General features: G+C 42.3%; 1 protein-coding gene across 1 annotated transcript; it reads left to right on the top strand.

Moving 5' to 3' along the window:
* The first annotated feature begins 8,586 nt into the window (after nt 1-8,586).
* LOC136678517 (uncharacterized) lies at nt 8,587-13,092 on the top strand. Its single transcript, XM_066656564.1, has 3 exons — nt 8,587-8,633; nt 8,726-8,824; nt 12,192-13,092. The coding sequence occupies exons 1-3, from the start codon at nt 8,587-8,589 to the stop codon at nt 12,937-12,939; spliced, it is 894 nt and encodes a 297-aa protein (XP_066512661.1). The 3' UTR covers nt 12,940-13,092.
* Nucleotides 13,093-14,647: the final 1,555 nt, after the last annotated feature.

A 14,647-nucleotide genomic window follows, 5' to 3' on the forward strand; every position in this document is an offset into this window, starting at 1 on the left:
AAAAACTTTCAGTCTCAAGGTGACTTTTAAACTGTATAACAATGCATAAAATAACTAAAGCAGACTCAATACACCTCAGACAGCTCTGGAAATAAAAGTTGTTTGAAAATGATATTCCTCAGGTCAACATATGAAAATAACTATGGGAATATTTCAACCTGTTATTTCAAACTTACTACAGCCAGCTAGAGATACAACCTAAATTTTACCAAATCCTAATGACCCCATTACAACATCAGTCATCAAATTTAGCAGCTCATTTTCGCCCTGTACACCACGAGGAAGGAACAGCGTCACAGAACAGGTTGAGGCATAAGGAAAACACTGCGGTTAAGCCAGCCGCCGTTTGAGAAAACACGGTTAAACTAGCCGCACGTCAGATTTTAGTGCGCGTATACTAGTGACAAACCGGTAATACTCAATGAGCGTGAAGACCTGAGCTTAGCCCTTCATTTTAAAGAAAGTAACAGCATTTAACCGGTTTATATATTGGTCATTTCTAGTAAGTAGTCCAAACAACCAACAGATATCAGTTCAGGGTTTACTACACTATGTATCCATGAAGTATGAAGTGATTTTACTGCATAGTTTTTGAGTAAATGATATTCAAAATCCCTATAATGGTTGTGTGGACTACTTATAAGAAATTACCATATTATAAAGCAGTGAACTTGACTCATGTTAAAAAACAATGGACAACTATGGGGACTTTGAATGTCATTTACATAAAAACTATACAGTAAAATCATCTCATACTTCATAGATAGATAGTGTAGTAAACCCTGAACTGATATCTGTTGATTGTATGGACTGCTTACTAGAAATGACCAATATATAAACCGCTTAAATGCCGTTACTTTTGCTTTAAAATGAAGGGCATAAGCGCAGGTCTTCACGGTCATTGAGTATTACCGGTTTGTCACTAGTATACGCGCATTAAAATTTGACGTGCGGCTAGTTTAACCGTGTTTTCTCAAACGGCGGCTGACTTAACCGCAGTAGGAAACTGACTGCCCCTTATCTCCTGCTCATAAAGTTTTATTTGAAGTTGCTGGGGAAAACCAAGGGGTGGTACTGCATCTGCTCCCATAACAAACACTAATAGGTCCTCAAAGGTGAAAGGAGCTTCTTTTTCTGTTAAAATGGACAGACAGACATGCACAAGTAAACAAAAAAACATCAGGAATCTATTTTTAATAGTGGCTCAGTTTTGATGTTGTGAACATTTTGTGTACTGTAGTTAAATACTGTTCCATGATAACATCAATTCTAGTGTTGTACTATTGTGTTTAATGACAAAGTATTGAGATACATTTCTAGTATTGGTATACCATGCAACACTAATCAATACTGTTTATTTTTCAATTGTAAACATAGCAAAACATGGCTACAATATTGCCTTAGATGTACCTTTCACCAGTATCAACTTCATAAGGACAACATGGATTATACCTTGTACACTGTTGAGTAGATATTCCCATGCAAACATGGTGTCCTCTTCTGCTTCCTTGTTATTTGTGCCCTCATCACTCCAAATGACATCAAAAAGACAGCGAAAGGCAGCCCTTGTCAGTGGTCCCTCTGTATGTGTAAACTGGCACTGAAATTCTTTCCAGTACCTCTCCACGGTTGCCCAAAGTCTGCCACATGAGTTGATTCCTTGTTTAAACTGCTCCACCATGTTTGCAGTTCTGAAACATGAATAAGCAAATTAAACCTTTGCACTAAATTAATAAAATTAATGGTCAGAAGTGATGATTATATTACAGATGTAATATAATCCGGGATACCGAGGATGAGCAATCGATTCTGTCTCCAATCGAACCAACATCTAACCAATCAAATTACGCGCCACTGGTCACGTGACGGTGGTGCTTGCAGCTACAGGAGGTAGTGATGGGAATTTCGGCTCTTTTTGGGGAGCAGGCTCTTTTGGCCTAAATGGCTCTTTGATTTACCACTTATTTCCACTGGTACAGAACAATATTACCTACATTTTACATGACTATATGGACAAAATATTATTGTTCAATATTCAAAATAATAAATAGTGTTGCAATGGCCAATTGTTTTTATGGCTTTCTTGTAATAATTCACTGATTGCACTCACACATTCAATTGTATAAATAACTGGGTTTTTATTTAAACACCTCAATAAAAAATCACTTGTAAACTCTGAAATATAGCCAATGGAACCCAAAAGGTAGGTATTACAAAATAGCTTATTAAATTAAATAATCATCCATTTCTGGGTAATAAAATAAACACATGTTCTGCAAAGTGCAAAACAGCAGCATTCGACGGTAGTGATTAAAACAACCACAACTGTCAACAAACATTTAACTATTTCTTGGAAGGCAGATTGGCATTCAGGAAAACCAAGTGTCTCAGCTCGGAGGGTTGGAGGTTTGGAGCTTGCTTGTTGTTCTCTGATTGGTTGAATGACAAGCCTTAGAAAAAAATGGCTCGGTCTTAGACGGGAACCGGCTCTCATCGTTCACTTACAAGAGCCGGCTTTTTGAACCGGTTCGTTCGCGACCGACACATCACTAACAGGAGGGCAGTAGCTATGGCGGGAAACTTGAGCGGCGCCTCGTCGGTGAGTGCATTTACTCCTTTATTTGCATTTTGTGGTGTTTGTAAGATTCAGTAAGATTTAGTAACTAACGCGCTGCACATTAACAGACTTCTATAGAAGAGATTTTATACGCGGAGATTTTAATGAAGCAGCGGCTGTAAAATGTGCATTATTTAAACGTTATTAATCGTGGCTTATTTTCGCTGACGTTGCTCACAGGTATGAGGCAGTAATTAAATTGGCAAACAATAGTTAGAGTAAAATAGTTAAATAACCAGATATTTCACTGTACCCAAAGTATTTAATAGAGACCTACAAGAACATATGACCAAAGTCCATGTTTTAGTTAGCTAGCTAGATAATAAAGTTTGGTTACGTTTAGCCGTTTAAAATGTCATCTTTTTACTGCTAATGTGTAATATTTTTATTCTTGTCTGTGCTGTACTTGTGATGCCAGGGTAGTCAGGATGAAATTGTACAGTCGGCCAGACGCCTATTGGATTTACTAAGATAGTCTGAAAGAGAACGAAGCACAGCCAGTTTTGATGTCACACATCAAGATATGGTGTTAGTATTAAATTTCAAGTCTTGTACAAATTGTTTATTTATACATATTCACTTTTGATTAATTGATGTTAATAAATACTATTGGGTACAATCCTGCAGACATCAGAGGCAGGAAGACCACAGCCCTTCAGCCAGAAACACCATCCTTTCAAATGGAAATGGCCAGGTAAATCTTAAAGGACAAGTTTCCTATTTTAAATGCTGTTAATATGTACAGGCAAAATTTCATCTGTTATTTACAGTAATTAATGATTTCTATAGTTTTGTGTTGCACATTCTTCTTTCCAATATTCCAAACTTTAGAAAACTTTGGAAGGAAGCATTTTAATGTTTTGTGACCATTCAGTAAAATATAAACAAAGCAATAATATGAAGATCTAATGTGTAATGGCTAATGTAATTTGGGGGGGAAATGTCATGGTTTTAAAGACCAGAATGATTGCCTGTTGTATCTGGTGAGAGTTTAAGTTTTTCAAGTTCATCTTTGTCATGCAAGACACAAATGTTATCATTGTCATCTTTTCATGTGATTATGGAAAAAAAGATAAAGTTATAAAACTGAGTTCATGTTTTAGTATTATTATTTTATATTGGTCCTTTCCAGGTATTTTTTCCAAGAGCAGAGGAAAGAGGCGATTTCCTGCAGCAAGTCTTGTTCCTGCCAAGAGACTTAAACCACTTGAAGTGACTTTCTGTTTGCAGCCAAAACAGTGTGAAAAGACTCCAAAAAAGCAGGAAGAAATAGTTCATATGCAGTCAGGTTTGGGCCATAGGACTGCTCATTTAGATGAGAACACAACACATGAAGAGGTAGTAAAATACAGTTTTGTTGGCTAGCTGTATAGTAAAACATATATACTGTTAATTACATTAAATTAAACAATTATGTAAATTAATTGTGGGCACGCATGCACAAATCTCAGATTGATGTTGATCCAAATGTTTGCTCAAATAAAATTATCAAAACTCTGCATTAAGGGTTAGTGTTAATTAGGAGTTAGAACACCTAGAGACTGAACTCCTGAACACCTAGAAACTGAGACTGGACTGAAGAAGTGCACACACACACACACATTTCTTCACGCAAACACTGGTCTGTTGGACTGAAAATGAGTGTACTGTTTACACATATCCTGTTTACATCATGGTTACATCCAGTTACCGTTTACAGCACAAATACACTTTAAACTGCAGTGTCTCCTCTGTATTGTTTTGTGTTCTATGTCTTTTGCACTTTAATGTGTGTGTTTTATGTTTGCACTAGCTTTGCACTAGTTGCACTTTAATGTTGTGTATTGTCTTATGTAGAACCTTGGTCCTGGAGGAACGCCATTTCGTTTCACTGTGTACTGTAAACACTGTATACTGCTGAAATGACATTATGTAATGCACAGTTACTTTATACTAACAGATGGTACACAAAAAATAAACTTTAAGATTTCTTCAAATTAATCACTATATTTATTATTAAGCGTATCTTTCTTGAATTTGTTACATAACTGTACATTAGTAAATGCAAATTAATTGTTAAATTGTTAGAATTGTGTTTCATTCATTCATTCATTATCTGTAACCGCTTATCCAATTCAGGGTCGCGGTACAATTGTGTTTGTAAAGGCCAATTAAAAAAACTTTTGTACAATACAAATTTATGTTCATCTGGACATTAGTCAAAAGAAGTCTACTTACTACTTGATATGTCTACCATTAAGAGTTTGCAATCTATTTTGTGCTCTGCAATGTATGCTACAGGTGGATGGGGAAGCCAAAAACTCTCTCTTGTGGCTCCTGATGACACTGACTACACAGGCAGAAGTTTGAAGGCTGCCAGTCGTGGGGGTGATAGTCTGTTCATAGCCCCAATTCAAGACAAACTTAGCACAGATCATCTACAACTAACAGATCAAGCATTCAGTAGCATGCCAAAAGTCACATGTCAGAAGTGTGGAGTCGCAATTCCCCTGCAGCTCTTAAAAGAACACATCAAGACCTGTGCTGTCATTGATATTAGCAGTGATGACAACCAGGTTAATGTGGATTGCAGTGTGCTTGAAGAGAGTAAATTAAGTGCATTATATATCCATACAGACACGGATGAAAAAGAGGAAAACATGGACACAGCCTCCCTTGCCCGGAGCAGGGTTACCGGGGCCTCACCCTGGAGCCAGGCCTGGGGGAGGGGCTCCTTGGCGAGCGCCTGGTGGCCAGACTTTCACCTATGGGGTCCGGCCGGGCTTAGCCCGAAGGAGATACATGGGTCCACTCTCCCATGGGCCCACCACCTGTGGGAGAGGTAGTATTTCGCAATGCTCCGGGTCTGGTTCATTGTGGATCGGGTGGCGGTCGGGGTCGGGGGCCCTGGTGTTCTGATCCTCGGTTACTGAAACTGGCTTTTGGAACATGGAACGTAACCTCTCTGGTGGGAAAAGAGCCTGAGCTGGTGCGCGAGGTTGAGAGGTACCGGCTAGATATAGTTGGGCTCACCTCGACACACAGTATGGGCTCTGGAACCAATCTCCTTGAGAGGGGCTGGATGCTCTTTCACTCTGGAGTTGCCCAGGGTGAGAGGCGTAAGGCAGGTGTGGGCTTACTCATAGCCCCCCGGCTTAGCGCCTGTACGTTGGGGTTTACCCCAGTGGACGAGAGGGTAATTTCCCTGTGCCTTCGGGTTGGGGAAAGGGTTCTGACTGTTGTTTGTGCTTATGCACCGAACAGCAGTTCAGAGTACCATGCCTTCTTGGGGACCCTAGAGGGAGTGCTGGAGAACACTCATTTTGGGGACTCCATTGTTCTGCTGGGGGACTTCAACGCTCACGTGGGTAATAACAGTGAGACCTGGAGGGGCGTGATTGGGAGGAACGGCCCCGCTAATCTGAACCCGAGTGGTGTTCAGTTATTGGATTTCTGTGCTCGTCACAGTTTGTCCATTACGAACACCATGTTCGAACATAAGGGTGTCCACAAGTACACCTGGCATCAGGACACCCTAGGCCACATTTCGATGATCGACTTTATAGTCGTATCATCTGACCTGCGGCCATATGTTCTGGACACTCGGGTGAAGAGAGGCGCTGAGCTGTCAACTGATCACCACCTTGTGCTGAGTTGGATCAGATGGCGGGGGAGGATGCCGGACAGACCTGGCAGGCCCAAACGTGTGCTGAGGGTTTGCTGGGAACGTTTGGCAGAGGAACCTGTCAGAAAGATCTTCAACTCCCACATCCGGCAGAGCTTCGACTGCATCCCGGGGGAGGCTGGTGACATTGAGTCCGAGTGGGCCATGTTCCGGACCTCCATTGTTGAGTCGGCTGAACGGAGCTGTGGCTGCAAGGTTGTCGGTGCCTGTCGGGGTGGCAATCCCCGCACTCGGTGGTGGACACCCCGGGTGAGGGGGGCTGTCAAGCTGAAGAAAGAGTCCTATCAAGCCTGGTTGGCTCAGGGGACTCCGGAGGCAGCCGACAGGTACCGAGGAGCCAAGCGGCTTGTGGCCTCGGCAGTCGCTGAGGCAAAAACTCGGGTGTGGGAGGAGCTCGGTGAGAACATGTAAAAAAACGACTTTCGGTCGGCTCCAAGAAGTTTCTGGCAAACCGTCAGGCGACTCAGGAGGGGAAAGCAGTTTTCCACCAACACTGCATATGGTTGGGGTGGGGAACTGTTGACCTCGACTGGGGACGTCACCACACGGTGGAAGGAATACTTTGAGGATCTTCTCAATCCCACCAGCACGTCTTCCGCAGAGGAAGCAGAGCTTGGGGCTCGTCTATCACTGGGGCTGAAGTGGCCAAGGTGGTAGGGAAACTCCTTGGCGGTAGGGCCCCGGGGGTGGATGAGGTTCACCCCGGGTTCCTCAAGGCTCTGGATGTTGTGGGGCTGTCCTGGTTGACACGTCTTTGCAACGTCTCTTGGACATCGGGGGCAGTGCCTCTGGACTGGCAGACTGGGGTGGTGGTTCCCCTTTTCAAAAAGGGGGATCGGAGGGTGTGTTCCAACTATAGGGGGATCACACTCCTCAGCCTCCCCGGTAAGGTCTATGCAGGGGTACTGGAGAAGAGAGTCCGACTGATAGTTGAACCTCGGATCCAGGAGGAACAATGCGGATTCCGCCCCGGTCGTGGAACACAGGACCAGCTCTTTACCCTTGCTAGGATCCTGGAGGGTGCATGGGAGTTTGCTCAACCAGTCTACATGTGTTTTGTGGATCTGGAGAAGGCATTCGACCGTGTCCCTCGGGGTATTCTGTGGGGGGTGCTCAGGGAGTATGGGGTACTGGGCTCTTTGTTACGAGCTATCCAGTCCCTGTACAAACAGAGCAGGGATTGGTCTGGTTCGTATGGCTGGCAGTAAGTCCGACTGGTTTCCAGTCAGAGATGGACTCCGTCAGGGCTGCCCGTTGTCACCGGTTCTGTTCACAATTTTTATGGACAGAATTTCTCGGCGTAGCCAAGTGGCGGAGGGTGTCCGGTTTGGTGGTCTCAGGATTCCATGTCTGCTTTTTGCAGATGATGTGGTCTTGTTGGCTTCATTGAGCTGGGACCTCCAGCTCTTGCTGGACCAGTTTGCAGCCGAGTGTGAAGCGGTAGGGATGAGGATCAGCACCTCCAAGTCCGAGTCCATGGTACTCAGCCGGAAAAGGGTGGAGTGCTCTCTCCAGGTTGGAAGTGAGATCCTGCCTCAAATGGAGGAGTTTAAATACCTCGGGTCTTGTTCACGAGTGAGGGAAAGATGGAGCGTGAGATTGACAGGCGGATCGGTGCAGCGTCAGCAGTAATGCGGGCTCTGTACCGGTCCGTTGTGGTGAAGAGAGAGCTGAGCAAAAAAGCAAAGCTCTCGATTTACCGTTCAATCTACGTCCCAACCCTCACCTATGGTCACGAGCTTTGGGTAGTGACCAAAAGAACGAGATCGCGGGTACAAGCGGCTGAAATGAGTTTTCTCCGCAGGATGTCTGGACTCTCCCTTAGAGACAGGGTTAGGAGCTCGGACATCCGGGAGAGACTCGGAGTGGAGCCGCTGCTCCTCCACGTCGAGAGGAGCCAGTTGAGGTGGTTCGGGCATCTGGTTCGGATGCCTCCTGGACGCCTTCCTGGAGAGGTGTTCCGGGCATGTCCAACGGGGAGGAGGCCCCGGGGCAGACCAAGAACACGCTGGAGAGACTATATGTCTCGACTGGCCTGGGAACGCCTCGGTATACCCCCGGAGGAGCTAGAGTCGGTGGCTGGGGAGAGGGAGGTCTGGGTTTCTTTGCTTCGACTGCTTCGCCCGCGACCCGGACCCGGATAAGCGGTGGATAATGGATGGATGGATGGATGGATGGATGGATATAGTAATACATTTCATAAATGTTCAACATTAATTTGAAAATAACGCTGCTGTTCTTGCTTGTAACTTGTATATTATTGTTGCCTTTAATATCTATGCAGCAATGTCCTTTGTGCATAAAAATGTTTCCCATTGAGTTTGAGGTACACGCTTCTTCATGTGGGGAAAGGTAACTATTTACTTTTTCTGTTGTTTTTTTCTCTAACAGTCTTACTCTTTTACACAATCTGTGCAAGTGTAACAAAAATGTTATGTGAATAGTGCAGGAAATGAGGTGAAGCACGAAAGTACTGTCAGTGAGGAAGAGCAAGCAGCAATGCCTGGGCCATCTGGATCTTTTGCCACATTTACAGATGATAGGTGCTGCTTAAGTGTAACAGGGGTGTTGGAAATTTAAGGAAGGTAAAGTGTTAAAGTGCAATAAATATTGGCACATCACTTGGACAACACTTGCTGTACACTGTGAGCCTGTTTAGCTTAAAAAGCTAGCTTAGCAGGTAGCATAGACGTAATTTAATGTTAACCCAATATTAACACACTTCTCAGCATCATCTTTAAACCTTAGCATTATGAAGTACCAGAGTGGTTCTCCCATTGATTCATATGATCATTTATATGAATAAGTTGCTAAAGTTAGTAAAGGCTCAATGGTTTTAACTTGTGATTTGTTTCTACATGTTAAAGGTTTCTTTTTCTTTGTCTTCTTTTTCTCTGATTAGACTGGTTAAGTATCAGTGATCCTATGAGGGCATTATCTCACTGTGCGAATAATTTTCTTCGTATCCATGAAGACAAGAGTCCATTATTTCTCAGCATGGACATAAGAAGTAGTCCTGCTGAACAGGACATGGCCATTATCTCATTTTACAAGCAGTCTAATGTGGAATGGGCACGACCACTGAATTGCAGACTTGAAGGTAGCTCCAAGGTACCATTGTCAAAATATCAATCAAAATGATTTCCTTTATCTTTATTATTATGAAACCTTACATTTGTGTTACAGGAGATGCTGCTGTTGGACAGGGGGTTTTCTCAGCCTATGTGGAAAAGCTGAAGTGTGGGTTTTGCATCAATTTTGGTATGTGACTATCACTTCCATTCATCCATGCTATGTTTATTTTAGGGCGCATAATACAGATTTTTTTTTTCTTCTTAACTCAGTGTGTTAAGTTTTGTCGCATTTTAGTTGGTTCTTTTTTGCTGAAAGTTTAAAGGATTTTACAAAATATATAATGCCTATATTGATTTGAACTGGGGCCCAGTCCTTCAGTGCTACAATTGTGCTTAAAGTGCTAACCAGTCTGTAAAACATTTACACTCCCCTTGTTGTGAGAAATTGTCATTAACAACCTGCACCCTCTGAAGTATAATTTTTTTATTGTCTTTGTTATTTAAATTTTTTTGTCTTTAACAGCAAATTCCAATATTACACGACTTTTTGAAGGAGAGTCTGGCCATTTAGTCCCTTCAGCTTCTCACTTTCTTGTTGAAAGTGATATGTTCATTGTGGCAGGCAGAATTTTAGGCCATTCTTTTCTTCATGGAGGTCCATGCATGTCAGGACTCAGCTCTGCTGTTGTTCATGTCATGCTTGGTGGGAGTCCTGAAACTGCGACTGTTACACTTGAGGACTGTCCAGATCTGGACATCAGAGAAACATTCAGGCTTGTATGTTTATTTAAAATAACTTATTTTTTCATGTTAGATTTTATACGTTGTAGGGCACCACTTTATTGTCTATTGCCCTTGATGGATCATAGTGATAGATTTAATACTTAGTTATTTGCTATTGTACTAAAAATATATGTATATATACATCCATCTGGGTCAAATTACATAAACTTAGACACTACCAGTTTAAGTTTAAATTTACCTAAGAGGAAAACCAAACTTCCTGACAGATTCTTCAAAGAAAGCCAGGGTGGTCGATGCCAGGTTGTTAGAGGCTGCACCAAGATATATTATCTGCAGGCAGAGGTGAATAGTGTTTCAGCTAGATTTACTTAAAACATGTAAATAATAATATATTATTTTGTATTTTGCTGGACAGAAAAATAAGATCATTTTTCATCAAAAACTATAAGAGCTTGTTTTTGAAGGTGGTTCTAACTGAACAGAGGGAGAAATTAGTTAATGAAGAATCTTTTGTAGGTTGCTGTTACTGGGGAAATTTTGGGGGGAATGTTTCTCTTCTACTGTGTTTTACCACTGATTTGCATTGTACCACTGCTGCAATGGTACTGTTTTGTGTCTTTTCACGCATTCTAAAGTTGGAGATCTTAGAAATGTATTTACTCCACACATTGCACTTATATTCCTCGCCCTTGGAAATGACATCTGTTGCCCAGTCTTGACCTCATCTGAAATAACAAGTGCATCATTGTGGCCTGTTTTGTTCCATCACTTACATTCCAATTGGCTGTTCACTTCAAATTTTCATTTTGACTGACACAAATAACCCAGCATGCACCATTGAATACACAACTTCCCACTTGCAAAATATACATATTGACTAATTTAAATCTGTGATGCAGGAAATTAGCAGAGCTCTTCTTTTCAAAATCTGGGAGTTAAGGTCAGATTTAGTGAGGCTACCAAATGCCTAAAATGCAATGTTCATTAGAATATACAAACCGGATTCCAAAAAAGTTGGGACACTAAACAAATTGTGAATAAAAACTGAATGCAATGATGTGGAGTTGCCAACATCTAATATTCTATTCAGAATAGAACACAAATCACAGATCAAAAGTTTAAACTGAGAGAATGTATCATTTTAAGGGAAAAATATGTTGTTTCAAAATTTAATGGCGTCAACAAATCCCAAAAAAGTTGGGACAAACCCATTTTTTACCACTGTGTGGCATCCCTCCTGTTGTTCTAGAACCTGAACATAGTTCTCTGCATTAATGGTGACTTTCCAGACATGCAAGCTGCCCATGCCACAAGCACTCATGCAACCCCATACCATCAGTGATGCAGGCTTCTGAACGGAGCGTTGATAACAACTTTGGGTAATCCTTGTCCTCTCTGGTCCGGATGACATGGCATCCCAGTGTTCCATAAAGAACTTCAAATCGTGACTCGTCTGACCACAGAACAGTTTTCCATTTTGCCACACTCCATTTTAAAAGACCCCTGGCCCAGTGCAAACATCTGTGCTTGTGGAGCTTGCTTAGAAATAGCTTCCTCTTTGCACTGTAGAGTTTCAGCTGGCAACGGCGGATGGCACGGTGGATTGTGTTCACTGACAATGCTTTCTGGAAGTATTCATGAGCCCATTCTGTTATTTGGCTGTTTCTGTACCCGTTTGGAAGCTGTTCTGATCGCTCGGGTTTTCCTGTTTACTCATTTCCATTGTTATTTCTATATTTATATCTGTTTTTATAACCTACTAACCATCCATAGATCTATCTTTTAGATTGTCTCCACAGGAATATTCATTACAGAGGCACTAAAACTGCCACCGGACCCTGGAGTAACGTTCTTGGTGTAAGTTACTAAAATCCACTAAAAGCGGTAAGTACCTGCAATTCCATGGCTACTACTGGCTGTTTTGCCTGCTCAGAGTGTGGCATGTTTAGTTTAACCCCCTTTTCCACCTCTAGCGATAAAGATAGTGGTTGTATTTGCACTAAGTGTCAGCTAGTTAGCTCTCTGGTGGATAAAGTGGACCAGTTAGAAGTGCGCATCCGGAGCTTATATTGTTGAGGGATAAACAGCGAGATTCAGTGTTAGCAACTCCGGGTGCCTTAGGGAGAGTTAGCACCCCCACGACTCCGGCGTTAGAGCCCTCACAGCGGGGTGAATGGGTGACGTCTCGGCGTCATAGCCGGAAAGCTAAGGCTGATGCTAACGCTGAGGCCAAAGCTAGCCCACCGGGACACCACGCTCCTCCGATTCGCGTGTCAAACAGGTTTGCCCTGCTCAGCGAAGCACCCGCTGAGGAGCCTGTTAAGAGTGCTCTGGTTATAGGAGACTCTATTGTTCGACACGTGAAATTAGCTACTCCTTTAGGGGCGCCGGCAGTAACAGTTAGCTGTTTATCGGGAGCCAGAGCGCCGGATATTAGTGGCAACCTTAGACTGTTAGCTAATAGGAGATATTCGAGGGTAGTCATTCATGTAGGGGCCAATGATATTCGTCTGCGGCAGTCTGAGGTAACTAAGGGTAATATTACAGAGGTGATTAAACTGGCCCAGACGATGTCCGATGCCGTAATCTGCTCTGGCCCCATACCAATGCGGCGTGGCGACGAAGCTTACAGCAGACTTTGGGCGTTAAACTGCTGGATGTCCAAGTGGTGTTCCGAAAATCAAGTGGGCTTTATAGACAATTGGTTACGTTTTGAGGGCAAGCCTGGTCTTATAGGTAGGGATGGTATCCACCCCACGCGGGAGGGTGCTGCCTTACTTTCTTGCAGCATAGCACATAGTCTCTTAGTTAGTCAGCAGAGTAGTGTAGATAGCTGCTGACAATCCAGAGCCGGGACCAGGCCGCAGACAGACAGGCTAAACCGACCGTCTGCGAACTGTCTTGAGGCGTCACCCAGGTTCAACTGTATTGAGACTGTGTCTTTCCCCCGAACTAAATATAAAAGTAGAAAAACAAAATCAGCCTGTTTCAGCAACCTAATCAATATTAAATCATACACAACACCTAGCAGCAACACCTCAGAACTAAAATTTGGGTTACTCAACATAAGATCACTAAACTCAAAAGCACTCATCGTAAATGATATTATAAGTGATCATAAATTCAATGTTTTCTGTCTCACGGAAACGTGGGTTAGACCAAATGAATATTTAGCACTAAATGAAGCCACCCCCCTAGGCTATAATTATGCACATAGCCCAAGAATATCAAAGGAGGTGGAGTATGTGTAATTTACCAAAATACCCTAGAAATTAGTCTTAAACAATGTGACACCTTCTCTTCTTTTGAGGTTCTCTCCACTATTATTACAAATCCGGTCACAAAAAAGGACGCATTTTTATTATGCAACATTTACAGACCACCAGGGCCTTACTTAGAATTTCTGAAAGAATTCAGCGATTTTGCTACAAACCTAGCAGTGTGCAATCATAAAGTTATAATTGTAGGAGATTTCAATATCCATTTTGAGAAGGAAAGTGACCCACTAAAAAAGGCATTTACCTCAATCTTAGACTCTATTGGTATTACTCAAAATGTAACAGGGCCTACACACTACTGCAGCCACACTTTAGACTTAGTTCTGACACTAGGTCTTAACATTGACAAAATTAATATCCTACCGCAATCCTCAGCAATCTCCGATCATTACTTAATTTCATATGAGCTACGTTTTAGCCATAATATATTTAAGAACCCTCGCTATTCTACAAGGCGTATAATAAAACCAATCTACCGCCCTACAATTTATAGAAAACCTACCAGAACTATCAACCCCAGTTCCAACTCCATCAGAGCCAATGGACCTAGATGTACTAACTGATTACCTCAAAAATACCTGTCGATCTACTTTAGAAAAGGTAGCACCACTTAAACATAAAAGTATAAGACAGAAAAAGCTCGCACCATGGTATAATGATAAGACCCGTACTTTAAAACAAACATTACGAAAACTAGAGCGGAAATGGCGATCAACCAAGCTTGAAGTGTTCTATTCTGCCTGGAAGGACAGCCTTATAGAGTATAGAAATGCCCTCACTAAAGCTCGCTCAGCATATCTGGCCTCGCTGATCTCCCATAATAAAAATAATCCGAGAGCACTGTTTAGTGTGTTTTCTAGAATTACAAAAAATCAAGCAGGTTCTGAACAACTAATTCCAGCAACTCTCACCAGTAAAGATTTTATGGACTTTTTTAATAATAAAATTGAGAATATTAGACAACAAACTCAAGCCACAGGATCAAGTCCATCCTGGCTGCCACCCGATGTGAATGATATAAAACATAATATAACTGTAAAAGAAAGACTTGAAACCTTTTACCCACTCCCACAATTAGAACTAGAGAAGATTATCACCTCCGCAAACTGTACAACTTGCACACTTGATGCAATTCCCACAAAATTGCTCAAAGAAGTACTACCAGCTATTATTGATCCTCTTTTAACTATAGTAAACTCATCGCTTAGTCTGGGCCATGTACCCAAAGCTTTTAAACTAGCAGTTATTAAACCTATGATCAAGAAACCAA

The sequence above is a fragment of the Hoplias malabaricus genome, chromosome Y, assembly GCF_029633855.1.
Source record: "Hoplias malabaricus isolate fHopMal1 chromosome Y, fHopMal1.hap1, whole genome shotgun sequence".
Taxonomy (NCBI): domain Eukaryota; kingdom Metazoa; phylum Chordata; class Actinopteri; order Characiformes; family Erythrinidae; genus Hoplias; species Hoplias malabaricus.

Bases quoted from the DNA above. Each gene is read 5' to 3' on its own strand.
- LOC136678517 (XM_066656564.1), top strand. From the start codon at position 8,587: ATGTTTCCCATTGAGTTTGAGGTACACGCTTCTTCATGTGGGGAAAG. The intron at 8,634-8,725 runs GTAACTATTTAC...TTATGTGAATAG, and splicing joins GCTTCTTCATGTGGGGAAAG to TGCAGGAAATGAGGTGAAGC. The intron at 8,825-12,191 runs GTGCTGCTTAAG...TAAACAGCGAGA, and splicing joins GCCACATTTACAGATGATAG to TTCAGTGTTAGCAACTCCGG.